The following is a 27,818-nucleotide window of genomic DNA, read 5'->3' as shown; positions in this document are numbered from 1 at the left end:
TCTGTCTCCTTACCACTTCCTGGACTCTGCTCAAAGCAATCTGGGGCACATGTGGGCTGCAACTCACAAGATGGAGGAGAATGATTTGGGGTGCACCCAGCAAGGCCTTCAGGGGCCTGGGCAGGTGTGAGAGGAGGGCCCAGACTTGCCTCGTAGCTGAATAGCCAATGGTCTGCTGGCCTGGGGGTGGGGTCTGGGCAGCTGCTTGCTCCTGTTCAGAATCTCCTAGGAGACATACAGGCTCAATCCACAACATTGGACTTCAGCAGGTAAAGGCTTCACTAACTCGAAATCTAACAATACTGTTTGAATAAAGCTTTACTCCCCCTGCTGGCCAAAAAACGAAGTGCACAGGCCCCAGTAAATACAGTTTCAACAGCTCACAGCAGCACTCTCTGATGTAGAAAATCCCTGTTGCTGGGGGTGGGTGGGGGGGGCAGGGGGGCTGGCCTCACTGGCTTGTGAACACAAAATGGTGGCTGGGGGTGCACTGTTTCAGCACACAGGCCTAAGCACAGAGCAAAGGAGAAATTTGGAGGGAAAACAGATTTGTCACCAAGGAATGAGAGGGACAAACTACAGAAGTTGGACTGCAAATCCCACAATTCAACACACTAAATGAAGGCAATCATGGGCAGGGAAAACCACACATTTAAAACGCAACACAGGTGATAAAATATGCAATTACATTCAGGCTAAAACTACAATTTTTAACTGTAACAACCACAGGCATAGACAGTAAACACAGAAAGTGAAAATCGTTTTTTAAACAACTTTTTGTCTTGGGAAAAGACAGCACCAGTCTGTCTCCTTACCACTTCCTGGACTCTGCTCAAAGCAATCTGGGGCACATGTGGGCTGCAACTCACAAGATGGAGGAGAATGATTTGGGGTGCACCCAGCAAGGCCTTCAGGGGCCTGGGCAGGTGTGAGAGGAGGGCTCAGACTTGCCTGGTAGCTGAATAGCCAATAGTCTGCTGGCCTGGGGGTGGGGTCTGGGCAGCTGCTTGCTCCTGTTCAGAATCTGCTAGGAGACAGACAGGCTCAATCCACAACTCTCGACTTCAGCAGGTAAAGGCTTCACTAACTCGAAATCTAACAATACTGTTTGAATAAAGCTTTACTTTACAGAGTCGTTCAAGGAGCTCTGCACATTGAATCCTGGCGTCTTGCAGTGGCGCCTATCGGGTAGGGTCAGCAAGAGCCTCCGTTTCCAGTGTGTTCAGGGAGTCCTCCACGGAGATGAGCCACTGATGTAGCTCGTGCAGAGCCCCAACACTGGTCCCTATGGCCACCCCCCTAATGACTGACTTAAACGCATCCCATTCAACTTGACAGGAGGATGCCAAACCTGTATTTTCTGTGAAGTAATTGGCGATAGCGGGACCCAGAGTGTCCCTGAACACCCCATCTTCTAGTGTGAGCGACCATATTCTCCAAGTCGGGACTGGGGGGAGGGCCCTCCCCCATTCCAGCAGCACCTCCAGTGGATTGTGGTCGGATAACGTTTTCCTGAGGTACGTGGATTCAAGCACCTGAGATGATAGGGACAGGAAGCAGAAAATCCTGTCTATTCGTGTGTGCAATTGGTGCGAGGGGGAGTAAAATTAATATTTGTAGTCGGACAGGTGTTGTGTGCGCCATATGTCAGTGATCTCCCAACCCACCGCCCAGGCATGTAGGAACTCCACTATCTTAGTAGGAACTGCGCCCTGCACTGGGGGATGAGAGCAGTCTAATTGCACGTCTAGAACAGAATTAAAATCCCCCCAAGAACCTTGGGGCACTGTACCCAGTCCATTAAAACCGCATTGAGGCCAGTCAGATAAGCAGTCTGTTCATAGTTCAGGGTGTACAGGCTGCTCAAAACAATTGGGGTTCCGTCCAGCCTGCCCCGCAGGAGAACATAGAGCCCTGCAGTGTCCACCCTCTGTTCCAGCAACTCAAATGGCACCCCATTCCTCACCCAAATAAGCGACCCACGTGCAAAGGCAGCTTAGGATGTATTATATATATATTTGCTCTTTCCATTTCCGCTGCGTTTAGCAACCTCCGAGTCAGTCATGTGCATTTCCTGGAGAAAGGCTATGTGGGCCTTGCGCCTGTTCAATTGAGCATAAATGCGATGTCGCTTATGCACAGATCCCTTGGTGCTTCTTCTTGAGCGGCTGGTAGAAGGCCCTCTGGTGCTGTACCTACACAGTATGATCCGGATACAGTGAAATTCAGGCATTTTCGAACAATATCTGGGCATTTTCCCATGCTTTCTGCAAGAGGAGATCACGGTCTCTGTAATTGAGAATGCGAGCAATAAGTGGTCTGGGCGGCCGGCCGGCAGTCGGCCTACCCATAGGGATACGGTGCGCTCATTCCACGCGGAAGAAGGCAGAAAGACCCTCCGGGCCACCTTCTCTCTAAACCACAGCTCAGCAAACTGCATTGAGTCAGCACCTTCGGAGCGCTACAGCAGCCCAATAATGTGGATCTTATTTCGTGGCGCCATCGGTTCCGCATCATCGGCCCTGTCCAGCAAGACGTCATTTGTTCATTCAAGTGCACCAGTTGGGCGGCATGATGTTTTTGTTGCGGCACCAGGTCAGACAGTGTGTGGGTGTGGTCCTTGACAGTAGCTGCAAAGTTGCCATGATCTGCTCACAGGAGGTTAAGGCCAGTAGTAAGCATGGCCATCTGGTGTTCGATAGCTTGGCGCGAGTCCTGTATCTTCTGTAGAATCAGGTCCAATTTATCAAGGGGCGACAGAGCAGTTGGCAGGACGCAGCTCATCAAAAGGCCTGGGAGGCCGACACCGCCATCCCCCGAGATGGATCCTCGATGCCATGTCCCTCCGGTTGCTTCCCCCGCCGTGCCCCATGGTGGAAATGGAAGGGCCACTAGTTGCCCGCAGCAGCAGTTGCCCCCAGCACACCTTCAGGGCCACACACCACCGGGCAGAAGCCGTTCACATGGAAACAGTCTGTAGGCCGCAGGCAGGGGAGGAGGATATTCCCGCCAGGGGCAGGAGAAGATGTCTGGGAGAGTGCGGGCAGTACTGTGATCAGTTTCAAGCTATGGGTCCATAGCCACTCCAGGGGACAAGCAGGGGGCTCAAATCTCAGTCAGGGCCACAGGACCACAAGGCCCGTCCACTGCACCCTCGGTCCGCCTCGAGTCGGTGGGCCTCCTCGTCACTCAGGGTCACAGGGGTGCTCCTGACTCACTCTGAAGTGGCTCCAGTCACTCAGTCACGGGGGCATCAGCAGGGCATCATCAGCAACTCCAGGGCGGGCGCTGCAACAACCCCAACAGCACAGCTAATTTCAGCGCTGCAGCCGCACGAGCGGCCGGCCGACAGCCGGGAACACAGGACACTGCACCCCAAGGAGGACAGGCACGGGGCCGCGTAGCAAGGCACTCCGCGCCGCCCACTCCCTCTCAGAAGATTCGCAGTGGGGCAGGCAGCACTCCGCAAGGTGGTAGGCCTCCGCACAAAAGCCGATGTAGGAGCCAGGGCTCTCCTTCCCCGAGCTCCTGGTCTAGCAGTGGTTCGCCTCCCTCACCTCGGTAATGCGGCGCCAGTCACGCACCGACTCAGCCATCTCCAGCCATACGTCAGCAGCTGGTCCCTGGGCACGGGCCTCCAGCTGCCCTCCCTACCGATGACTGAGAGCCGCAGAGCGCCGAGGACGCTCAAGGTCGAGGATTCCAGCCGTTCAGGGGGCCCACAGCCCCGTTGTCACAGGCGTGTAATCCCGGTGGATTCCCCAGTCAGGCGGTCAGCTTTCTCTGTAGGATAGTGCCCAGGGTTGGCAGAAAGGCAGGGTGAACAAAGTCCCGGCCAGGAGCTCCACTACAATGCGGCCGCCATGTTCGGCGCCTAGCCACGCCCCCATTCCTAGTAATCTTCATTACTCCAATTGTTCCTCACTTGCCCAGTACCTATGACCCTCCCCTCTTCCCTTGTTCCTCGTCAGCCTATTTGAGGGCTTGCTACAAACAGGAAATGAGTTGGGGTGAGACGGGCTTTAGGGGATATCTCTAGGTGGTCATGAAAAGTGAAGAAAGCTTTGGAATGGGTGGGGTGAGGGCAGTGATGATGTCACATTACTCAGTGAAGTAGTAGGCAGAGTCAGAAAGAATCAGAGTAATGAACATTACCGGTGAGTAATACCAGCATTAACCCCCCAGGTTACCCACCACTAGTACCTGCTGTTCTTCATAGTGCGCCACAGGTAGCGCCAGGATACCCTCCGGGGTGATAGTGCGCCACAGGTAGCGCCAGGATACCCTCCGGGGGGATAGTGCGCCACAGGTAGCGCCAGGATACCCTCCGGGGTGATAGTGCGCCACAGGTAGCGCCAGGATACCCTCCGGGGGGATAGTGCGCCACAGGTAGCGCCAGGATACCCTCCGGGGTGATAGTGCGCCACAGGTAGCGCCAGGATACCCTCCGGGGTGATAGTGCCCCATGCAGATTTGATAACATCACTATAATCCTGTTGCGTGCAGCAGGCCTGACCAGGCTCCCAGGTCCCTTCATGGTTAGGGGCTCAAACTCTGGTTTATGCACCTTGAGAGTAGCTCAAGCCTTGAGTTCATGTGTAAATAAGGCTGGGTCAATGAAGTGTTGCATCTTCCATTTACACTGAATGGAGCCTGTTCCTATTTCAGACAGGCCTCTTCAGCTGCAGACAGCAAGGCCTGGTGATGGCCAGTGCCCAACTCTGATGTATGACCCCGGCTGGGGCACAGAGGGGAAGAGATGAAGGACTGATGGATTGAACTCAAATAAAAGTTGATGTCAGCTCAGTAACAGAGTGGAGCGCAAGAAGAAAATGTTTCTGAATGCTTTTGATGGGAGAAAATTAAATAGAGCTGTTAACTTAATGATTGAGTTAAATCTTCATTTTAATGTTCTCCCATTTCAAAGTGTTGCATTTATACACAGCAGCCCTCTTGCTCTCAGTGGCTGGTGGACATGACATATTTATATCTGAAATATATAGCAATTTGGGAGAAATGTAAAATGCACAAAAATGTTCCATATTGTGAAAGTCTTTTCTGCCTCAAAATGTTTGCAAATGAATTAAAATAGTTGCACGTTTGAGTTATACATGTAAAAGTGCCCCATATGGTGAAAAGTAAGTCCTGTTCCACAAGTACATATGACGCAGCCTCTCAGTCACCCACACACATATCTCATTCATACACACACATGTTCATACATCTCCACAGACCACGCTCTCATTGACACATGTGGCAGCCCTGAGATAAGTATTTTGTTCAAACAGTAGTATCTGCTTCTCTGGACATTAGGCTCAGAGCCAGTGAGGCCGGGCGTGGGGGTGTCTGGTAACAATGCACGAGTTGCTTCGCCTTTAGTAGCTCACAATGATTTTCCCAGATTAGAAGTAGCTCTCACGCCAGAGAACGTTGAAGACCCCTGGTCTGATTGAAACTAAAAGCATTCAACACCAACATCTGCTTACGCATGTAGAGGGTGGATGTTTGGGCGAGGTTGTAATTTGGGTCCACAACACCGCTTGGAACATTGCAATTTCTTCATTTGCTTGTCGGTTCACTGGGGTCATCCAGGCAAGCATTGTGTATGACTGTCAGGGGCCTGCGACTGCTGTGTTTGCTGCCTACATGCCACAGACAACACACACGCAGTAACACACACAGCCACACACACATACACACACAGACACACACACACTAGGGGATTTTTCACACTTCCAGCAGTGATGTCATATGACAGTGACAACCACCTGTTATTGGGCTGTTAAAAGGCTGAGACCCGACTTTTATTAAGGGGGTTCTACCCCCTGCACACCCCTTGACGTTACGCCCCTGACTATATATACGGCCAGATGTACTTTCCTAATTGTTCTGTCCATGTCCATCTTTACTATGGAAGTTTAAGGCCAGCAGCAGATCTGTTAATGGGCGCAGCGTCTAGTTGGAGAAGGTCCCCAGGGCAGTTATGGGCAGATCTGCCCTGTTGTTGACATTTTAGTCCAAATACATGAAAAACAAGCTTTAAAGTACATCCTTCTGCGCCAGTAGGGGGGCTTGTTCCAAACTCACTTTTCAGACTTGGGTACCCCCACTTCACAAACCTCGCTGATTGCACACATTTTATTGTCGTGGAATAGATGTGCCTTTCCCATATTATAAAATATATGTGTAAGCCGCATCTACAATGTATATTTTTTTTAAATCAATGACATGATAAGAAACACACAGCTCCATACCCAAGTTTCTGTAGTTTGCAACCAGGATGTTTTAGGCCTTCACACAACTTCTTCACCCCAGTGTCTTCCAGTTTATTGCCGCTGATGTGGAGCACTGTGAGAGATGTCTTTGTTTTAAGGACCGAGGCGAGGTCTTTGCAGCATGAACCAGTGAGGGAGCAGCGATTCAACCTGCAGGACAGAAGAGATATGGAGAGGAATAAAGCAGAGCACAGACAGGGGCATCACAACTTCAGTTTAATCTTCATTTCCTTCCCCTCCTTGATTTACTCCCCTCTAGTGACGTATGCGCACCTTACACATACAACCACGCCCTGCTTATAAAGGAACCTCATGAGGGTGGCTCTCAGACTAGCAGAGGCGGAGCTAAATGTACATATTTATAAATATAATAATACATGTTTTATACTTTAATACTGGACACCCTCTGTTGCAGTGTGAATGGCGAAGTCACAACTTTAGCGGTTGTTGCAGCTAGTTGTATATTTACATGGGTTGTGATGCACACAGAGACAGAGGCACAACTAGAGCCACATTTCGGGGGGACTACTAAACTTTTTTGGGGTGGGGCTGATTCTTCCAGCAAAATGCAGAGTGGAGACGCAGGGGCTCTAAGAAGGGGTGAAAACACAACAAAGCCTTGTTAGCAAATGAATGGTCTGGTAAAGACCTGAGAAGTGCGTCATTGTGTACACCCGGGAAGCTGTCTTAGCCCGGGCTGACACACAGGACGGGGGGGGGGGCTCAAGCCCAATAGGCATTGCGTGCCTGCACAGAGAGATATTTACGTCAGAGGTCCCTGTGGGACGAGGTGTTTACTCTGCAGTGTTCATAGAGAAGAGCACTGTGCCCTCCAAGGATGTTGGCATTTGTCCTGCAGTTCTTCTCTGAACATAAGATGGCAGCCTCGAGCCTTCCACAGCTTTTCATTTTACAGCCATTAACTTCCTGATTTACACATTATCTTTTCACGGCCAAGATATAGCTAATTGAGCTTGAAGTCACAAGTTGTGCCCAGCAGTGAACCCTGTGTCCCGGAAGTTGTCATTTACTTCCCTCCTACAAGCCGTGATCGTGTTAAACAGGGGGTGTGGTGAAAGAGGCCTATGTTGTCATGAGTTTATGAAGTTACAATCCTTGATCACACACAGATCCCCCTCTGGGGTGATGCAGACATGCACACAACCATTCAGTGTGACCCTGGCTCATGGTCACCTGTGACATTTCCAGGAAGTGCGGGTGCAAACTGTTCCCACCTGCTGCTGAGTTCCAAGTGCAACATTCAGGACAGAAACTCTGGGCCCGATTCACAGAATTAACTTAAGACAAAATCCTAAACTTACTACTTTTGGTATTCACAGAATGCACTTACTACTTTTGGTATTCACAGAATACACTTAGTACTATTTTATTCACCAAATGGATTTATGACTACTAACTTTACGTCTGCACTCGGGACGGAAATTCTGGCCCGGAGGCGTAGCTTCCGGCTTGGGGGCGGAGCTTGCGGCCCGGAGGCAGAGCTTGTGGCTTACTCTGTGATTACCAAAAGTAGTACGTTTAGGATTTTGTCTTAAGTTAGTTCAGTGAATCGGGCCCAATGTGAGGTATCTCAGTTGATTAATGCACGTGTCCGAGTTCTTTGGGTAACCTACAGCCATTCATTTGAATGCTGTGTGTTTTCAGTGGCCCTGCAGCCGTGGGAGGGGCCCGAAAGGCAGAGGAGAATGAACGCAGAATTATTCCCAGTGCTTCCCCTGACGGCTGCATGCTCTTGCGCACATCCGTCCATCCCTACTGCGGGGCTATGCCATGCTCTCTTACACAGGGCCAGACTGGCTACCGGGCAGTTTGGAATGCTGCTGAGCTGGGGCTGATTTCCTTCATGGAGACCTGCATGTGCTAAACGAAATTCGTTTTGCTTTAATTATTTTGCAGCACACGCAGGTTTCCATGAACGAAATCAGCCCCCACAGCAGTGAAATCAGCCCCCAGCTCAGCAGGATTCCAAACTGCCCGGTAGTCAGTCCGGCCCTGCTCCTACAGAAAAGATGCGGGCCATGAGCAGCCCAGGGCCCTATCCAGGGGAGGGGGACTTTAAGTCATGAAGACTTAAACCTGTTTTTCTGTCAGGTATGCTTCTCAGGGTCATTAAGACAAGAGGTAAAGCCTCTGGCCATTTCAGTCCTGTGGCTAAACACATTTTTTGCAACTCTGTTTTTTTATTGTTCCATTCACTTGTTCAACCACTCCAGAAGCCTCTGGTCTGAAGGCTCTTTTTGCTGAATGTCCAATGCCTCACATATCAATTGAATTATTGCATTTTGGAAGTGACTTCCTCTGTCTGTTTCAATTGTCACTGGAAAGTCATACCTAGGAATGAATTATCTTAGGACCAGTTTTGCTGCTGTAACTCCATCATTTCTCCTGGTGGGGTAAGCTTCCACTCAATGAGAAAACAAACAAACAAACACTAGAAAGCAACGCAGTTTTACATTGTGGCATTTCAATAAAATCTAATTGCATTCTGGTAAAAGGACCTCCCTCCTGTCCTATGGATCCCAGACTTACAATTGTTTTTCTTCCTGGGTTCAATTGTTGGCATACAAGACATCTCTGACAGAGTCTTTCAGCAATAGTGCGAAACTTAGGATTATACGAGGTCTGTTTGAAAAGTCTAATCGTTGCATCTCTTCCAGTGTGTGCTTGTCCATGGTACATCCGTGCCATGTTAGAGATCATGCTATCTGGCATGACTGGTCTGTCATCCCTGCAAACCCAAACTTCATCTTCCTCTCTTTGTCTACAACCTGCTTTTATCCATCGGTCTTTTTCCTCATCGCTAGCTTCTTCCTGCAATTGTCTCACTTCCTGCCAGGTTTCTACTATGTTAGTAAGCATTGAAGGACAAGAAACATGTTCTTTTTCTGTTTCCCTGTTCATCAAAGTCACGTGCCTAGCACAATATTGAGCTATGGCGTCTGCAAACTTGTTTCCTTCAGTGAGGTAATCATCTCCATTCTGATGAGCAGCACACTTCACAACCGCAATCATCTTAGGCAGCTGTATTGCCTCAAGCAACATTTTCACAAACTCGCCATTCCTTATTGGAGATCCTGAAGAGGTTAAATATCCTCTCTGGGACCAGATCTGTCCGAAATCATGCACAACCCCAAACCTGTACTGACTATCAGTCACTACGGTAATTCGAACACCCTTTCCCAATTTACAAGCCCGAATCAAAGCAATCAACTCAGCAACTTGGGCTGAACGTATTCCCTTCAAACGTGACGCTTCCATTTGGCTTTTTCAGTCCCATTATAGGTGAATTACATGGGCCGCTCATAATTTCTTTTAAAATTCCTTGTTCGATCATTTAGTTAATTACCGGAGTAACTACCACAATTATTTCTGGTGTTAATTTTTACTGTGGAGTATTTGGATAAACTGCTTCTTCTTTATAGTAATTTTAACAGGATTAACCCCTTTCATTAGACCTATCTCTTCTCCTGTAAAATCCCACACCTCACTTTTAACTGTTCCTTTCAATTCATCGGGAATCTTCTCTTTGTCAAACACAGGAAAAGTTTCACTCTTTCCGAGTCAATTATGGACAAGGTCATTTTATACAAAAGGTCATTATCTGCTGTCTGAAAAGCAAAGCCATCTGGGGTACAGTAAATGGCACAATTCATCTTACAAAGTATATCGCGTCCAAGCAAATTTACAGGATTACTATTGCACACCGCAAAGCGATGCATTTCTTTAAAATAAGCTATTTCCACCTCCACTGGTTGTGTGAGAGGAGTTTGAATCTGCCTATTCATTACTCCTACTACTTGGATGTGGTTATCCAGAGAGAGGAAGGTTTGGAATTTCTACTGATCTAACTGTAGAACGGGTAGCACCAGTGTCCACTAGGAAGGTAACATTTGCACCATTCACTTTTCCATCCACAAAGGGACCAGATTGATCTACCTCTAGAGTTGCGCAAAGCACGCACTGCACTTCCTCTCCTAGGCACCCTCAAAAACTCTCATCTGATTCATTTCCATCCGGTCCCAACCAAAACTGGGAAACATTTGCACACGGCAATCTTTTTACCTGCTCTCCTCCGTAGAATCCTGTCTTTGCACTGTGTGTTTGAGGATTTACACTCTGTGGAAGAGGTGGTTGTGGCACCTGACTCTGCTGAGTAACTTTCTGTTGTTGTAGCGGTGATTGCTGATTCATCTAATTTTGCACCTGTGGATTCAATGATTTATTTTCTGTATTAATTTTTGGAGGTAACTTACACTCGTTCTTCCAATGCCCTACCTTTCCTTGACAAGGCCACTTCTTTTTAGCCTCATCTATGTTCATTTGACCTTTCACTTGTGCCACATAGCTTTTTCTTTTAATTTACGCTATCTTGCTTCAATGTCATCACTACAATATTTTGCATACCTCAATACATCATCAACTGTACTAGACTGCCAACACATCATATGCTGTTTTATCATATCACCTATTTCAGGTCTTAATCCAAATACAAACCTATAAACAAAGTGACTCATATCCTTTTTACTCAAGGTTTCATATCAACTATACTGTTTGAAAACTAGCAGTAGTCTCTCATAATCAGCATGTACAGATTATTTAGCTTCTTGAATAGTGCTATCTATTTCTACCCAATCTGTCTCCTTTGGAGGAATATTATTTTTCATAAATGTTATGACCTCTTCATATTTTCTCATTACTTCCGGACCTGGAACCCCCGTTTTTGCATCTCTTGGGTATTCCTCCTTTCGGCCAGTCAACAGTCATTTTACATTCTGTCCACAAATCTACACGTACGACTATGTCAAACAATCCCTTTAAATCTTACCATAGCACCTTTGAAACTTTCACAAACCTGTCTACTTGTCTATACCATTCAACAGGTTTCTCTCGTAATCTGGGGAAATCATTAGTAAATGACAATATGTCCTGTCTATTCCATGGCACATGCACATAACCTCCTCCTGGTATTTCTCTCATTGGATATCCTGCTACTACTGGTTCCTTTTCTTTGACAGGGAAAGCTAACTACGCCTTTTCAATGGTTTCTTCCTTTTTCTTTGCCCACCTACTTCTCCATCGATCTACATCTCCCCATTATCTCAGCAATACAATTAATTCTTTCTTCTGGATCAATCGTCCTGATGTATTCAAATTTTCTATATCTTTTTCAGTAAAATCTATCCTGTAGGGTTTCTGCAACATTTACATTTTTGCTAATTCTACTCCTAATTCATTTGCTGTCTCTTCTAATTTGTTGTGCACATTTTTTTCTCTACAAGTTATACTTTTACACTTAAACATAACCTTGTCATCTTGAAATGATTTTAATCTATCAGTACCTATCGTTCCAATGATTAGCTCTTCCATATCTATTTTTAATCTAACCACATCCAAAAGCTGTGGTTCAGGATCTTTCTTTTGTAAAGTTTTTACCCAATCATTTAATTCTTCTGCTGTTGTTCCTACTGGAGTTTTAGATACATCTATTTTATTCACACTTCTTTTTGGGATTTCAGTTGCCGATTGAGATCCCTTTGGGCTTTGATTTATTGTTAAATGAACAGGTGGAGTTGTTCCTAATTGTGCTCTTTGTCTCAATCGGGTCAGAATACATTTTTTCTCATACTTTTTTCATGTTTGAATTCAAAGGAATTGTTAACGAGTGCTCATCTATTTTCTGATTCTCAAATACTGGTATTATGGGACCTATAGTTAAGGGTACAGTTACAGCTTCTACATTTCTCGTTAATTCTTTTATTTTCTCAGCTAATTCATTTGTAGATTTTTCTAACTCAGAAGTACTAGGTTTTATAGTTTGCGTTATCTCCTGTGGTTCAAATTGCCTTTTTAATTCAATATATCTGCTTGGGGTTTTATTCATTTCAGTCTCCATTGGCGGTGCAGTTGATGTCACCACTGCAGAAGTCTGTTGATAAGGAGGGGGTCTCCTATTTAAAATATCCTCCAACACTTCATCTTCTGTATCACTGATTCCATATCCACTCTTTCCTGATATTCCATGCTTTTTCTTCTCTGTACACTTTCTTCCGACCATCTCATCTACTATCCTGACAGGATACATACCATCCCACATATTAGCACACCTCCAATTTTTCATTCTACTCTCATGAGTCCATCCCCATAATCCTCTTGTATCATATTTGTCTTCTCTGGAAACTTGAAATCTTTCTCTGTCTCTCTCATACATCTCATCTTCCCATTCCATTAAAGCCTAAAACTGTGTTGTTCTAGGTCTCGGTTCAAGTTTCATCATTTTCTCTCTCAAATACCGTATTACTGCTGTGCTAAATGAACCTACTTCTGAAATTGCCTAAACTCCATCATCCTTTGTATATTTCATCTTATTTTCTAACCATATGCAAGTATGATAGCCATATTTCGTCATCATATGTGATGCAGGCGTTTTCGGCCGAATACGCACTTTTCCCGCTCTAATCATTATCTCTTTGTCCTTCTTGAAAAAATTCTTGATTTTCTTAAACCATGAAGCTTTCTCTTTTTCTTGCTTGTACTATTAAACCAATTCCCTCAAAATTATCACTCCACTACCACGTTGTACACCTCCTTTCAATCTTCACTGATATTTTCGTCCTATTCCAGCGCAAAACACACTAACACACCAATCAGGATAACTCACGTCACACTCTCACAGACCTATCCCAGCACGAAATACATTAATGCACCAATCAGGATTGTTCATGCCTTCCGCATCTAACCAATCTCAGAGCGGTTCCTGCTTATGTCAATTCTACTCCTTCTTCTTGTAACCCCTCCTTTACAAAATGTATTGGCACTGTATTTCTGATCTTTTTATTTGCAAAATCGATTAGTTACAACACATAAACACTTAGAGGCCCATTAGGATGGCGGGCAGACAAAGTCCTGTCGTGTGTAGGGACCCCCGTCATAAGGGCCGGGGTCCCGTTGGGGGTATTAGGATGCGCCCGGCACAGTGGCGGGCGCATCCTGTATCTTTAGCATTGCGGCGGGCGGTACAGAAAGTACCACCCGCCACAATGCTAAAGATACATGTTGTGCATTACAAAGCGCAACGTGACAGGCACCGCGCGGTGCCTGCCATGTTGTACTTTGTAATGCTGGGGGGTACCATAGGTACCCCCCATGTGCACCCCCCGGAGTCCCTTGGCGCCTGCAACGGGCCCCCGCAGGGTGTCTCCGCATGCCTTTCCGTGGCAGCATTGCCGCCACGGAAAAGCATTGAAAAATGCCCATGCTAATATGGCTGGTGGTGTCTGATAGACACCGCCACCATATTAAACCTTTTCCGTCGCGGTCGCCTTGTAAATGGGCGGAACCCCCCGGCCATACTAATATGGTGGGGGGTCGTTCCGGGACGGATGGCGGGCAGATTGCACCCGCCAGGCCGGCGGTGGCTACCGCCGGCCTTGCGGGGGCAATCTGCCTGCCATCCTAATGGGCCCCTTATATTGCCTGTTTCTCTAAACCAAAAGAGATAGTTTACCCAGACATACAAGAATTCTATATTTCCAGTAGGCAGCGCTTTCCTCCACCTTACCACAGAATTACGTTTCGCCGATAAAGTAGCACTTCCCTCTACTTTATACTTCTAACAAGCAAGAGTCAAATCTGTTTCTCTGGGGATAAAACACATGTGGAAACTATACTGCTACTGAGAATTAAGGCCAGAGTTTCACAAGAATACCTATCACTATTTCACTCAGCACAGACACACAGGAATTTCCCTAACATAACACACAGTCCTGTTTTATCACCAAATTGAAATCAGACAATGCACAATTCCATGTTACTTCTCTTGTCACATATATCCACTTCCTACTTCCCGGAAGCTTCACAATTCCAACTACATATAACGCAATGCAAATCAAGATGTAGTGTTAAACGTACAACATCAATAATTAATAATCTCCAAACTGACCTATAGAAACCATAACACTGCTACCAGGAAAACTGTTGCAGCGCAGTCTAACATATATCCCTCTATCTATATCACTAAAACAGGAACAACTTATTTTACTCGTCAGTGGTAAGACACTTGATAGTTATAGAGAACAACATCAAGGCACTCCGCTATTCGGTCGATAGACCAACTAGTAAGAATTAGTTGATGGCGATTAAGTCCAGCTCAATTTGGCACACCTTCCATCTGTAGGCCATGCTGGCCTTGACATCTCTCGCTCTGGGCATAAGCCATTTTCACTTGTGACTACTCTTTCATTCTCATTACGCATGCATGGGGGCCATCTTTCATGTCTCCTGTCCACCATTTGCGTTTCGGCAGCCACTTTTCAGACTTGGCCTCTCGGCCTCTCGGCTCTCGGCCAAATGGGAACTATTATGAAAACAAACATAACAGAAATTAGACAAAACAAAATAAACCCTTCTGTTTAACTCCCACCTTTCAAAATGTTTCCCCGGTTAGTTGTTAACTAGCTAAGCCACATATAAGCGGTTTTACTTACCATTTGTATTTAATCTGCCACAACAACTTTTTACTACAAAGCATAAATACATGCGTTTATTTTCTTATATTTACGTCATTTATTGCTCTATGTTAGTCAGACTCATATTCCATTAGTAAATAAAAAACATTCAAATAGCAGTTAGTTTTCCCACTAGTAGTGTCTTTTTATTTATTGCTTATTTCCGTTGATTAGTTTACATGCATCACACATTAATACAATTAAAGTTATCAGGGAACAACATCATAGGGGGTACAAAATGTTTTTGTTTCTCCCCTGCTCCATCAATATGAATGCCTCTGCAATATTCATGCTGCATGGGACCATCGAGCAACAGCACTATCGTCGACCAGTAACGTTATGCAGCACACAGACCCAGATGCATCACATAGAAGCCGGGAGCTCAATTACGAGCAATGGAACGTTGAGGGCGGAAGGCTGTAGAACTCCATACTCAAGGCTGTAAGCAGACTCCCAGGCCCAGAGTCTTTCATAATGCACAGAGAACCGCACCGCCCGTTCTTCAAAGAAATGGCTCATTCTCTCCCCGGATTCACCGCAAAACCTGCGACACCGAAATTATGCCACAGGTCATGCATAAATTAGATGCCTACTCCATTTGAAGCCCCCCTCACAGCGGAGCTCGTAAGTTAGGCGGCCATCATTGTCCGTGGCCAGACCACGTCCCCCGGAGTTCTGATTTATAGCTCAGAATACATCATTTTGATGATTGTACCAAAGCTTCTTTTCTTACTTTAGTTTCTAAGGAAGCATCTTGTAAATTTCTCTGCCAAATTTTCCTCTAAGTATCCCCTCAGTTTCTCAAAATGTTACTGTTAACACATGGGTAAAAGACATTGTCATTTACAATGGCAATAGCTCTAACTGGAACAATTGTGAGACCTATTGCATTTTTAATGCTCTAAATTGTATGTTTGTTTCTTCTTACTGTAATGAACGCGGTGCCCGCTAGGGACACCGCGCTCACTTTATTTATTTATATTTTTGCGGCGTCCACTTCAGGGACACCGCACTCTGTTTGTTTTTTACTGAGGCAGGGGGGCTTCCTTGCACGCTGCGGATCCATCCTTCTTGGGCGCTGCTCATTTCCCGAGTTTTTTAACTTGCATTCAAAGGAGGCCGGGGGGCTTCCTCGTACGCTGCGGAATTACCCTTCTTGGGTGCTGCTCATTTCCAGCGTTTTTTTAGCTTTGCAATCAAAAGAGGCCGGGGAGCTTCCTCGCATGCTGCTGATTCACCCTTCTTGGGCGATGCTATTTTCCTGATTTTTGAAAACTTTGCATTTAAAGGAGTCCGGGGGGGCTTCCTTGAACGCTGCTGATTCACCCTTCATGTGCGCAGCTCATTTCCCAAGTTTTTAGGTCAAACCTAGCGCAGCGTGCATGCTCTACCCTAGGAAAATGACCCCTTAGAAATTCTGTGCAAGCTCTTGTGCGTGGTGCTCACACGCTATTGGCCTTTGTGTCTGGCTTTTAATTTTGAAAGCACGCAATTGGCCAAAGGTGTGTGGATGTCCCACATTTTGGCAAAGGTTTCCTCGCACGGACTACAGCTTGCGAGAGCGCGCAGGGTGCCATCTGTTTCCAATTAGCGTGGTCGCTTTCACCACGCTAATTCGAAACAGATGGCGCCCTGCGCGCTGCGGCCGCGATTTTTCTGGACTGTTTGTGACATTCTGGGGCCCTTTAGGATGGTGGGCGGATTGCCCCCGCCAAGCCAGCGATGGTCACCGCCGGCCTTGCGGGGGCAATCCTCCCACCATCTGCTCCGGAATGACCCCCGCCATATTAGTATGACTGGGGGGTCCGCGGCAGATGGAAAGACCGTCCGCCGCTTTTCCGCCCCGGTCGCCTTGCTGCTGGGGTGGAAAAGGGTTTATATGGTGGCGGTGTCTATCAGACACTGCCAGCCATATTACGATGGGCCTTTGAAGATGCTTTTCCATGGCGGCAACACTGCCACAGAAAAGCATGCGGTCTATGCTATGGGGGCCCCCTGTGGGCCCCCATGGTGAAGGCGAGGTGGGGGGTGCACATGGGGGGTACTTGTGGTACCCCCCTGCATTTGCATACACAATGTGGCAGGCACCGCGCGGTGCCTGCCACTTTGTGTATGCAAATGCATCACAATCATTTTTAGCTGAGAGCACCGCTGAGAGCACCACCCGCCACAATGTTAAGCATGCATGATGCACCCGCCACTGTGACGGGCGCATCCTAATACCCTCCATGGGACCCCTGCCCTCATGGCGGGCTGTTCCTTCCCCCGATGGGATGGCGGGCAGACTAAGTCTGCCCGTCATCCTAATGACCCCCTCTGTCTGTGCCGAATGATTATTTTTGTTTTCTCTTTGGCTTTATGCTCTTTCTTCAGTCACGCCACTGTATCCGTGCCAGGGGCCAAGGGGGTGCAATGCTTTACTGTAAAGAGTGAATTGTTGAAGAAGCGGGTACACTGAGTGACCTGGGGAAGTAGCGCTTATGTAAGTTCTTCATGTACTGTCTTCTTAAATATAGGAATGTTGCGTAAGGAAGCTGTGGGTGTCCAAGTGACGCGTGACTTGCAGAAACGGGGCCATCTCAGACAGCCCTTATTGTTTAGAATGTAACGAGGGCATTGTCTCTCTTTCAATGAAAGCAGCATGTTGTACTCCAAGACTTTCTCTACCCCTGAGGGTTCCCCCTAATATTCAAGGGAAGCTCTTTGATGATCTCCATATTGTCAGGTAATAAAGGTATCATTCCTGCTGAACAAACTAAGATTGTTTTTTGTTGGGCTGGCTTATCACATTACCACGCCCGATTTAAACGAATGGGTTTGTTAACCTCCGTGTTAGTTTTGTTAAAAGCTTTTTTCCTTTTAAGAGGCGAAGCTATTTAAAAAAAGTTCTGGCTTGTGCACCTGTGTGATAATGTTAATGAATAATAATATCGATAACCAGAATTTTGTCTGGACAGAATATTGTTGCCAAAATATCGATGGACAAAATATCGTCTGCCTATCTTCAAACAGGTAAATACAATAATATAGAAAACAAAATATGGTTGTTTAAAATATCGTTTGTAAAAAATATCGAATATTTTAAATATGTTAAAAGTAATATTAACTTAATTAAATAATCAATATAATTAATTATAACATACTTATAAGGAATTAAAAAATGTAAAAATTATTAAATAATATTTGTAGTATACATTTTTTTTTTACATCAGCGATGGATAAAGAGAGGGTAAAATCTACTATTCCCACTCCAGTGAGTGGAACAGTAGGGAAAGCGTTGGATAGCGAGAGATAAACATTTTTATTCCCACTCCAGCGAGTGGAACAGTAGGGAATGCGTTGGATAGCAGGAGGGTAAAAATTACTATTCCCACTCCAGTGAGTGCAACAGTAGGGAAAGCCTTGGATAGCGGGAGGGTAAAAATTACTATTCCCACTCCAGTGAGTGCAACAGTAGGAAAAGTGTTGGCTAGCGTAGGGGTACAAATTACTATTCCCACTCCAAAGAGTGCAGCAGTAGGAAAAGTGTTGGCTAGCGTAGGGGTACAAATTACTATTCCCACTCCAAAGAGTGCAGCAGTAGGGAAAGTGTTGGATAGCGTAGGGGTAAAAATGACTATTCCAACTCCAGAGAGTGCAACAGTAGGGAAAGTAATAATTTAATATTTAAATAAAAATAAATTAATTATCAATACCAATAGAAAATAAATAAAAATTAATTACCAATTACAAAATATTTAATAATCAATTAATTATGAATACCTATAAAATATATGTATTAAAAATGAATTACCTATTAATAATTAATTAACAACAAATTAATTTTCACTACTAAATATTAATAAGAAATAAAAAAAATGCCAATTAATAATTATTTAACAGTAAATTATTTCTCAATACAAATAATTTCAGTAATTAATAAATTACAATTAAAATACTTCCCACCCAATTCCCCTATAAACCCACAACCCGCTCCGTATAATAAATTAATACAATTAATGTAATTATCAATTAATAAAAATGTATTACCAATTAATAATTAATTAACAATAAAGTAATTTTTATTCCAATAAATAAATTTAAATATTACTTAATTACAATTAAATTACTTCCCACCCTATTCCCCTATAAACTCACAACCCGCTACAGACCTAAAACGTAAATTTAAATAAAAAATAATTAATAATTCCTAAAAAAAAATTAATTTACTATAATTAAATTACTTCCCACCCTATTCCCCTATAAACCCACAACCCGCTACAGAAGTAAAATATACAAAAATGATTTTACATACATTTTGTAAATTTAAAAAAAATTAGACATACATTGCAAAAATAATATACACTTTTAACACATATAGTAACATACAAAATACTTTAAAATAATCGATATTATAAAAAATTCGATATATTTTAAAGCCTATGTTATGTACTTTGATATTTTGACAGTCGATGTTACTTACCTGCATTTTTATATTATTAACCACTATATTATGTCCATTCTATATTTTGAATTCGATATTCTGTTCATTCTATATTTTTTTCGATAATATGCCTAGTAACCGATGTTAACAGGTCCAGTTCTCTTCAATTCTAGCATTTTATTTGGGTAGCACTGTGCATACTGGAACTTGTTGTTTGTCGATTTAAATTACGTGTGGCCTTCAGATCCCATTATGCAGAGTGCTTTCCTGCTTTGTGATTATAACATAACACGTTTTGGTAGCGTGCATACTTTGCAGTTAATTTGACCCATAGCACTTTGGGGGAGAGCGTGTCCCAAAGTGCTACGAGCTCCTTGACGGGTGCTCATAGGCATGCTCTGGTTTATGTGTAGAGTAGACCCTCCCCCATGCATGTGGGGTCAATGCCTCTTCAGGGGTGGTAGGCGCTAGATAAATGTCCGGGGGGTCGTGGGGTTGACTTTGCGGCCTACAACCTAAGTCTGTGAAAAGATGAAGTGTTGGGGTGTTCCCTGCGGGTGTATTGAAGTGTGGATCTTCTGACACACCAGGGCTTTTTCTGGAGGTGTATTCTGTTGCTTGGGGGTCTCACCATTAGTAGAGTGGTTTGATCGTTTCCAGTAGATTTGTGTTTAGGTGGTTTGTCTACCTTGGTGAGTGGACCATAATCCTTTCTGATTTCTGAAGAGTATTATCTGTCCCCGTTCCTCAAGTTCCAGAGCTTCTCTGCTCTCGTGTGATCCAGTGCAGGTGCTCATTCTTCTGGCCCTTTTCAACTATGATTGGCTGTGGTTTTTTGTTTTATAAATAAAAATAAAAAAAATTAAGTTTCTTCCTTCCACATTTATATTTTATGGCATTTAAACAGTGCATATTCACCCCCAAAAGGTAATCTCGGAGCTATACAACAGTCCTGATCTAAGAACCACTTCAATAAATCCACACTGTGGGGATGCACTGGAAAGTCCTCCAAAGATATCATAGACAAACCCAAGCAGCTCCTGCACACAGTGTTGACTTGGTCCTTCCTAGAGAGTGAGTCGTCCATCAGAAGGTCTAACTTCTTAGCTGCTCTTTTAGACTTTGGAGCTGGGTCCAGAGTAGGCCAACACAAGTCGTTCCAGGCACTATAAGCCTTCCCGAATAGTAAGATCTTGTTTCTCCCCATTAAGTTTTTGACAGTGGGCCTGCATCCAGGCCGTCACTTCAGTAAGACAGATCGCAAGCATTGGCATAGCCAATAGGTCTCGCCTTTGGGACATTATAAGTGTTTAGCCGTGCAACGGTTGATGTTGTTGCAGTAAGGCTATTGTGCTGCATAATTTAATACTTATAAGGTCCCAAAGGCGAGACCTATTGGCTATGCCAATGCTTGTTTAAATTCTGCATTGAAAGGAGGCCGGAGGGGCTTCCTCGCACGCTGCGGATTCACCCTTCTTGGGCGCTGCTCATTTCCCAATCTCTCCCATCCATGGAGGGGAAGGAGGGACTGGAGTAGGGTGACCAGACATCCCTGGTTTCCCCGGACGGTCCCCTTTTTTGGAGAAGTGTCCCGGTGTCCCAACACTTTTCTCCAAGTTAATGAAATGTCTGGGTTTTTAAACAGTGTCCGGGTTAAACATAGAAATGTCCCGTGTTTTTTATTGGTGTTTCGGATGTACAGCGCAGCGCCACCGACGGGTTAGGACCACACTTGGTGATGGAAACTGTATATCTAGATATAGATGGCAATGACCTTTTCCTGAAACTGGCTGATCAGACAATGTAAGTGGGCTCTCTAGAGACCCCCGATAATGGCAAGTCTTCCTTTCTGTCAGAGTGATCCAGACTACTGACTGCTTTTGCTAGACAAAGGTTATTGTGGAAGGATATTTGAACCTTGCATTGACCTTATTGTGGACAGTATTGGGCCCATAGAAAAATATATTTCAAATGAAAGGGCATTGCTAAGAGACATCATGAATGATCCCTCACTGGTAGATGTCTGGTGCACAGAACACTCTGCTGACAAGAAATGCACTTTCTTCACAGGTTTATTACACTTCATCATGAAAAAAATGTTTTCATGGAGCATAGAGTGTTACTACAGCTCCTGTCCCCAACTGAACCTTCTACCAAAGGGCCTCTCTGAATAGGCTAGTGTTGTTTTAGGCATTTACCTGGGCCACCAACCCCTTCCTTCACCCTTGATGTGGAGAATGCAGGCTTCTTTGTACAGCCTCCCAGAGGAGAAATGCATATTGAGCTTGCATGTTTGTTTAGACAGGGCTGAAAATGAACAATCAGTCACCTCACCACAAACATTATGGGCAGCAAATAAGGTGGCGCGGGGAGGCCTCCTCATGAAGGACTCTGCCCAGGCCAAGAAAAAGGCCTCGATGGAACAAACGAGGCTGGTTGGCCATATAGCCACCATAATGGCAGAACCTGCCCAACACCCTAACTACAACAACAACTAGAGACAGGGAAATGGACACCTAATTCACACTATACCAAAGGTGGCTGAAAAGGCTCTGTTGAAGCTCAAGTGGAGACATGAAAAGGCAGGGAGTATGCTGGTACTCCAGCTGCAATGACTGGGCAAAACTGGCCATCCCTGCTATCCGGAACAATGAGGGCAAATTCAACTCACCAATAGGACATCAGAGACATTTCTCTCTTAATTGAAGGCATTATACAGGGCTTCATCTGGTGAATTCTCAGATGCAGAGTATGAGTTCTTAGGGGCATATCATCAACGAATACTGATAAACACCGCTAAGCGCACTTAACGCGCTTTTGTTTACCGCTGTCTATCATCTGATTACAACGCCGTATTAGCGACGTATTAACAACTCTGTGGTAAGTGGTGATGTAATTAGAGCAACAGAGGACAAAAATGAGAAATAGCGTGTGAAATCCAGCGATGATTTCACAGCGCTATGGAGATGCTTGCTGATAGGGGAGTTTGGTCCTAAGCAATCAATCCACCTCCCATTATTAGTATAGCTAAGTCAAATAAAAAGCGGACGTTAAAATTCAGCGATAACCGCAGTTAGCGTGTTTTTTTTTATCGCTTCGGGGGTCCCGTGCAGGGTTATAAATAGCGCGAAGCCTTGCCAGCGTGAATTGACATGGAGTTATGGGCGGGAACGCCTACTTTGCAGGTCATTAGCGATATTGATTGCTGACATGCAAAGTAGCAAGGAATCACGGGCTAACGCAAGTTAGCATGTCCTGGTTGATAGAGTGATACAAAAATCGTGCCTTTTTGGTGCTTTGTGCCGAAAAAGCAGTGATTACACCCTTGATAATATGCCCCTTAGACTCTATTAGCACTCCTCCCTTATAAATGAAGGTCCACAGTTTCTAGAGGGACAGATTTCCATAACAAAATTCCTTAAGTCACAGCAGTCTTTCCACGTGTAAGTCGCCTGAGGAGAATTGCGGAAGCAGAAATTAAAGGGCCCCAAGTCTAATTTCCAATAATCCAATTATAATGCTTTTACCCACAGGAGGAAAGAATCAACCAAATTGTGAAAATAATACAACAGAATCACTTAATGTGGATATCAAGATCCTAGCTAAAATGGTATCTACCAGACTGCACAAGGTGACACCATCTCTCATCCACACCTGTCAGTTAGGCTTTGTCCTAAGGGACTCGTCTAGGAGTCACCTGAGGACAATAGGCCATCTATTGTGGGATACTTCAGACTTGGAGGAAGGAGGCACACCCATATCCCTCGCTGCTGTAAACATATTTGATTGTGAGGCGTGGCGTTAGCTTTTGGAGGTAGTGGACAGGTTTGGCCTTGGTCGGTCTTTTATCCCCCAAGTGTGATGGCCTCTTCTAAAATCAGCATAACAAATTCACTGCAGCAGACTTTGCGGCTTGCTCCATGTTACTAGACAGAGGTTTCCACTACTCTCCCTCCTCCTGGCTTTAGAACCAATAAAAGACCTCTGTGGAGGGAGCTGTTTAAGTTTAAATTTAAGTTTAAGTTTTGTATAGCGCCTTATATACCCAGAGGGTCTCAAGGCGCTTGAGGGAGGGGGGTACTTTACTTATCGAATATCCAAGTTTTCAGTTGTTTTCTGAAGGAGGGGTGGTTCTGTGTAAGGCGGAGGTGGGTAGGGAGAGAATTCCAGGTTATGGCCGCTAAGTAGGGGAAGGATCTTCCCCCCATGGTGGATTTGTGGATGCGTGGAATTGCGGCGAGGGCTTGAGTGGATGAACGCAGTTGGCGGGTGGGGGTGTAAAAGGACAGGCGCGTGTTGAGGCATTTGGGTCCTAGGTCGTAGAGGGCTTTATGTGCGTGGGTGAGGAGACGGAATGTTATTCTCTTGTTGACGGGGAGCCAGTGGAGGTCTCTCAGGTGACCGGAGATGTGCGCTTGACGGGGGATGTCTAGTATGAGTCTGGCTGAGGCGTTTTGGATTCGTTGGAGTTTTTTCTGTAGTTTGGCTGTGGTTCCGGCGTAGAGGGTATTTCTGTAGTCCAGTCGGCTTGTGACCAGTGCGTGGGTGACGGTCTTTCTTGTTTCGGTGGGGATCCAACGGAAGATTTTTTTCAGCATGCGTAGGATGTTGAAGCATGATGATGAGACGGCGTTGTCTTGTCTGGTCATCGAGTGGGAGGAGTCGAGAATGAAGCCCAGGTTACGTGCGTGGTACGTAGGTATGGGTGCGCTTCCCAGGGCCGGTGGCCACCATGAGTCATCCCAGGCAGAGGGGAATGAGCCTAAGATGAGGACTTCCGTTTTGTCCGAGTTCAGTTTTAGACGGCTGTTCTTCATCCATTCGGCTACTTCTTTCATCCTCTCGTGTAGGTTAGTTTTGGCGGTGTTTGGGTCTTTGGTGAGGGAGAGGATAAGCTGTGTGTCGTCTGCATAGGAGATGATGTTGAGGTTGTGTTGGCGCGCGATGGATGCAAGGGGACTCATGTATACGTTGAAGAGGGTGGGACTGAGTGAGGATCCTTGTGGTACGCCGCAGATGACTTCCGAGGCCTCTGATCTAAATTGGGGGAGGCGGACTCTCTGGGTTCTTCCGGAGAGGTACGAGATGATCCATTCCAGTGCTTTTCCTTGTATTCTGATGTTGCTTAGGCGTTGTATAAGGGTGCTGTGACAGACTGTGTCGAAGGCTGCGGAGAGGTCAAGTAGGATGAGGGCGACAGTTTCTCCGTTGTCCAGGGCGACACCATCCGTCTCACGACCAGCACCGACAACACCCTGACCACCGCCGAACACCTGCATTTCCAGATCCACACCAACCCGAACACCACCCTCAGAGGCACCCTGATCTACCGACCCCCGGGACCACGCACACAATTCAGCGAGGACATCGCCGACTTCCGACTACATCCTCCTCCTCAACTTCCACCTGGAGAACAACAACGACCGCAACACCAGCACCCTGCTCGACAACCTCGCCAATCTTGGACTCAAGCAGCTGGTGTCCACCCCCACCCACCTCGCCAGACACACACTCGACGCAGTCTTCTCTTCCAGCACAGACATCGACTACAGCCACGCCACAGAGCTTCAATGGACGGACCACAGCTGCGTCCACTTCACCTTCAAGAGAACGACGACCCACCACCACCAGCAACAGGCCGCCCGCAGAAGCTGGAACAAGATCACAGCAGACCAGCTCGCCACCTCCCTGAGCCAGCACCCTCCTACCAGCTCAGCGAACCCCAGCCAGGCCGCCGACAACCTCACGAAGTGGATCAGCAACTGCGCGGACGAACTCGCCCCGCTGAGGACCCCGCCCAGCAGACCCGGCAGCAAGAAAGCCCCGTGGTTCACCGACGAACTCAAGAGCTCCAAGAAGAACTGCCGAGCCCTCGAGAAAGTCTGGAGAAGGGAACCTACACCAGACAACAGGACCACCTTCAAGATGGCCACCCGGAAGCACCACCAGCTGATCCGCGCCGCCAAGAAAACTGCATTCAAGGACCGGCTGGACAACAACGCACACAACTGCAAGGAACTCTTCAACATCGTGAAAGAGCTATCCAACCCCAGCGCAGGAAACAACGACATCACCCCATCGCAAGACCTCTGCAACTCCCTCGCTTCATACTTCCACAACAAGATCGCGGACATACACAACAGCTTCAACAACCAACCAACTCACACCAAGACCGAACAACCACCCCCCACCACCACCCTCCACGCCTGGACCCCGATCAGCACCGAAGACACCATCCGCACGATGAACTCCATCCACTCCGGATCACCGACCGACCCCTGCCCTCACCACGTCTTCAACAAGGCTGACGCTGTCATCGCACCCCACCTGCGAGACATCATCAACACATCCTTCGACACCGCCACCTTCCCTGAGAGCTGGAAGCACGCCGAACTCAGCGCTCTACTCAAGAAACCCACAGCAGACCCCACCGAACTCAAGAACTACCGCCCCATCTCGCTCCTCCCGTTTCCAGCCAAAGTCATCGAGAAGACCGTCAACAAGCAGATGGCCGCCTTCCTCGAGTCGAATGGATCCCTCGACCCCTCACAGTCCGGCTTCCGAGCCAATCACAGCACCGAGACCGCCCTCATCGCCGCCACCGATGACATCCGAGCCCTGATGGACAACGGAGAAACAGCGGCCCTCATCCTCCTAGACCTCTCCGCGGCATTCGACACTGTCTGCCACCGCACCCTAGTACAGCGCCTCAGCAACGTCGGAATCCAGGACAAGGCGCTGGAATGGGTCATCTCCTTCCTCAACGGAAGAACACAGAGAGTCCGCCTACCACCGTACAAGTCAGAAGCCACCAAAGTCATCTGCGGCGTCCCTCAAGGATCCTCTCTGAGCCCCACCCTCTTCAACGTCTACATGAGCCCCCTCGCGGCCATCGCACGCCTACACAACCTCAACATAATCTCCTACGCCGACGACACCCAGCTGATCCTCTCCCTGACCAACGACCCCGCCGCCGCCAGAGCCAACCTGCACGAAGGGATGAAAGAGGTAGCCGAGTGGATGACGACCAGCCGCCTGAAACTGAACTCGGACAAGACGGAGGTCCTCATCCTGGGCTCCTCACCCTCCGCCTGGGACGACTCCTGGTGGCCTCCCGCCCTGGGCACCGCACCCAAACCGACAGACCATGCACGCAACCTGGGCTTCATCCTGGACTCCTCCCTCTCCATGACCAGGCAAGTCATCAACGTTTCCTCGGCGTGCTTCAACATCCTACGCATGCTACGGAAGATCTTCTGGTGGATCCCCACCGAGACCAGGAAGACCGTCACCCAGGCCCTCGTCACTAGCCGACTGGACTACGGCAATGCCCTCTACGCCGGTACCACCGCCAAGCTCCAGAAGAGACTCCAGCGGATCCAGAACGCCTCAGCCAGACTCATCCTCGACATCCCACGAACCAGCCACATCTCCGGACATCTGAAAGACCTTCACTGGCTCCCCGTCAACAAAAGAATCACCTTCCGCCTCCTCACCCACGCACACAAAGCCCTACACGACCAAGGCCCGAGCTACCTCAACAGCCGAATCAACTTCTACGCTCCCAAACGCCACCTCCGATCAGCCAACCACGCCCTCGCCGCCGTCCCCCGCATCCGAAGAGCGACTACAGGAGGAAGGTCCTTCTCCTACCTGGCCGCCAAGACCTGGAACTCCCTCCCGACCGACCTGCGCCTGACCCAAGACCACCTCTCCTTCAGGAAGAAGCTGAAGACCTGGCTGTTCGAGCAGTAGCGGCACCCCTCCCCCCCCCACCCCCAGCGCCTTGAGACCCTACGGGTATGTAGTGCGCTTTATAAATGCCATTGATTGATTGATTGAATGTCGTCTGTTGCTGCGATGAGGGCGGTCTAAGTGCTGTGTTTGGCCCGGAAGCTGGACTGTGAAGGGTCCAGGGATTTGTTGGATTCGAGGAAGGTGGCGAGTTGACTGTTGACGGCTTTTTCAATGACTTTAGCCGGGAATGGGAGGAGCGATATGGGGCGGTAGTTCTTAAGTTCAGTGGGGTCTGCTGTGGGTTTCTTCAGGAGGGCGCTGAGTTCGGCATGTTTCCAGCTTTCCGGGAAGGTAGCGGAGTTGAGGAAGCAGTTGATGACATCTCGGAGATGGGGTGCGATAATGGAGCCTGCTTTGTTGAAAATGTGGTGGGGGCATGGATCGGTAGGTGATCCTGAGTGGATGGAGTTCATCAGGCGGATGGTCTCTTCAGTGGAGATTGGGTTCCAGGCGCAAAGGTTGTTAGAGGGGTGTTTTGGTTCGGATGTGGGTGGGGTGGACTGGACACCGGCATGGTTTACGAAGCTGTTATGTATGTCTGCGATTTTGTTGTGGAAGAATGAGGCTAGGGAGTCGCAAAGGTCTTGGGAGAGAGTGATGTCGTTCGTGCCGGCGATGGGGTTGGTGAATTCTTTGACAATGTTGAATAGTTCCTAGCTGTTGTGGGCGTTGTTGTCGAGTCGGTCCTTGAATGCTGATTTCCTGGTGGATCGAATCAGTTGGTGGTGTTTGCGGATGGCGTTCTTAAAGGTGGCCAGGTTGTCAGTGGTTCGTTTTTTTCGCCAGGCTTTCTCGTGA

At 47.0% G+C, this 27,818-nt stretch overlaps 1 protein-coding gene across 1 annotated transcript in view; it reads right to left on the bottom strand.

Moving 5' to 3' along the window:
* Positions 1 to 27,818, bottom strand: part of LOC147693216 (NACHT, LRR and PYD domains-containing protein 3-like) — a 566,590-nt gene that overhangs the window by 355,084 nt on the left and 183,688 nt on the right. The window contains exon 3 of the mRNA XM_086933610.1: positions 6,255 to 6,425. Coding sequence (XP_086789736.1) covers positions 6,255 to 6,425 — 171 coding nt within the window. The remainder of the gene's footprint in view (positions 1 to 6,254; positions 6,426 to 27,818) is intronic.

Source organism: Lissotriton vulgaris, chromosome 8 (assembly GCF_964263255.1).
Source record: "Lissotriton vulgaris chromosome 8, aLisVul1.2, whole genome shotgun sequence".
Taxonomy (NCBI): Eukaryota; Metazoa; Chordata; class Amphibia; order Caudata; family Salamandridae; genus Lissotriton; species Lissotriton vulgaris.
The sequence above is the reverse complement of the archived record's forward strand: the minus strand, read 5'-3'. Positions and strand labels throughout refer to the sequence as shown.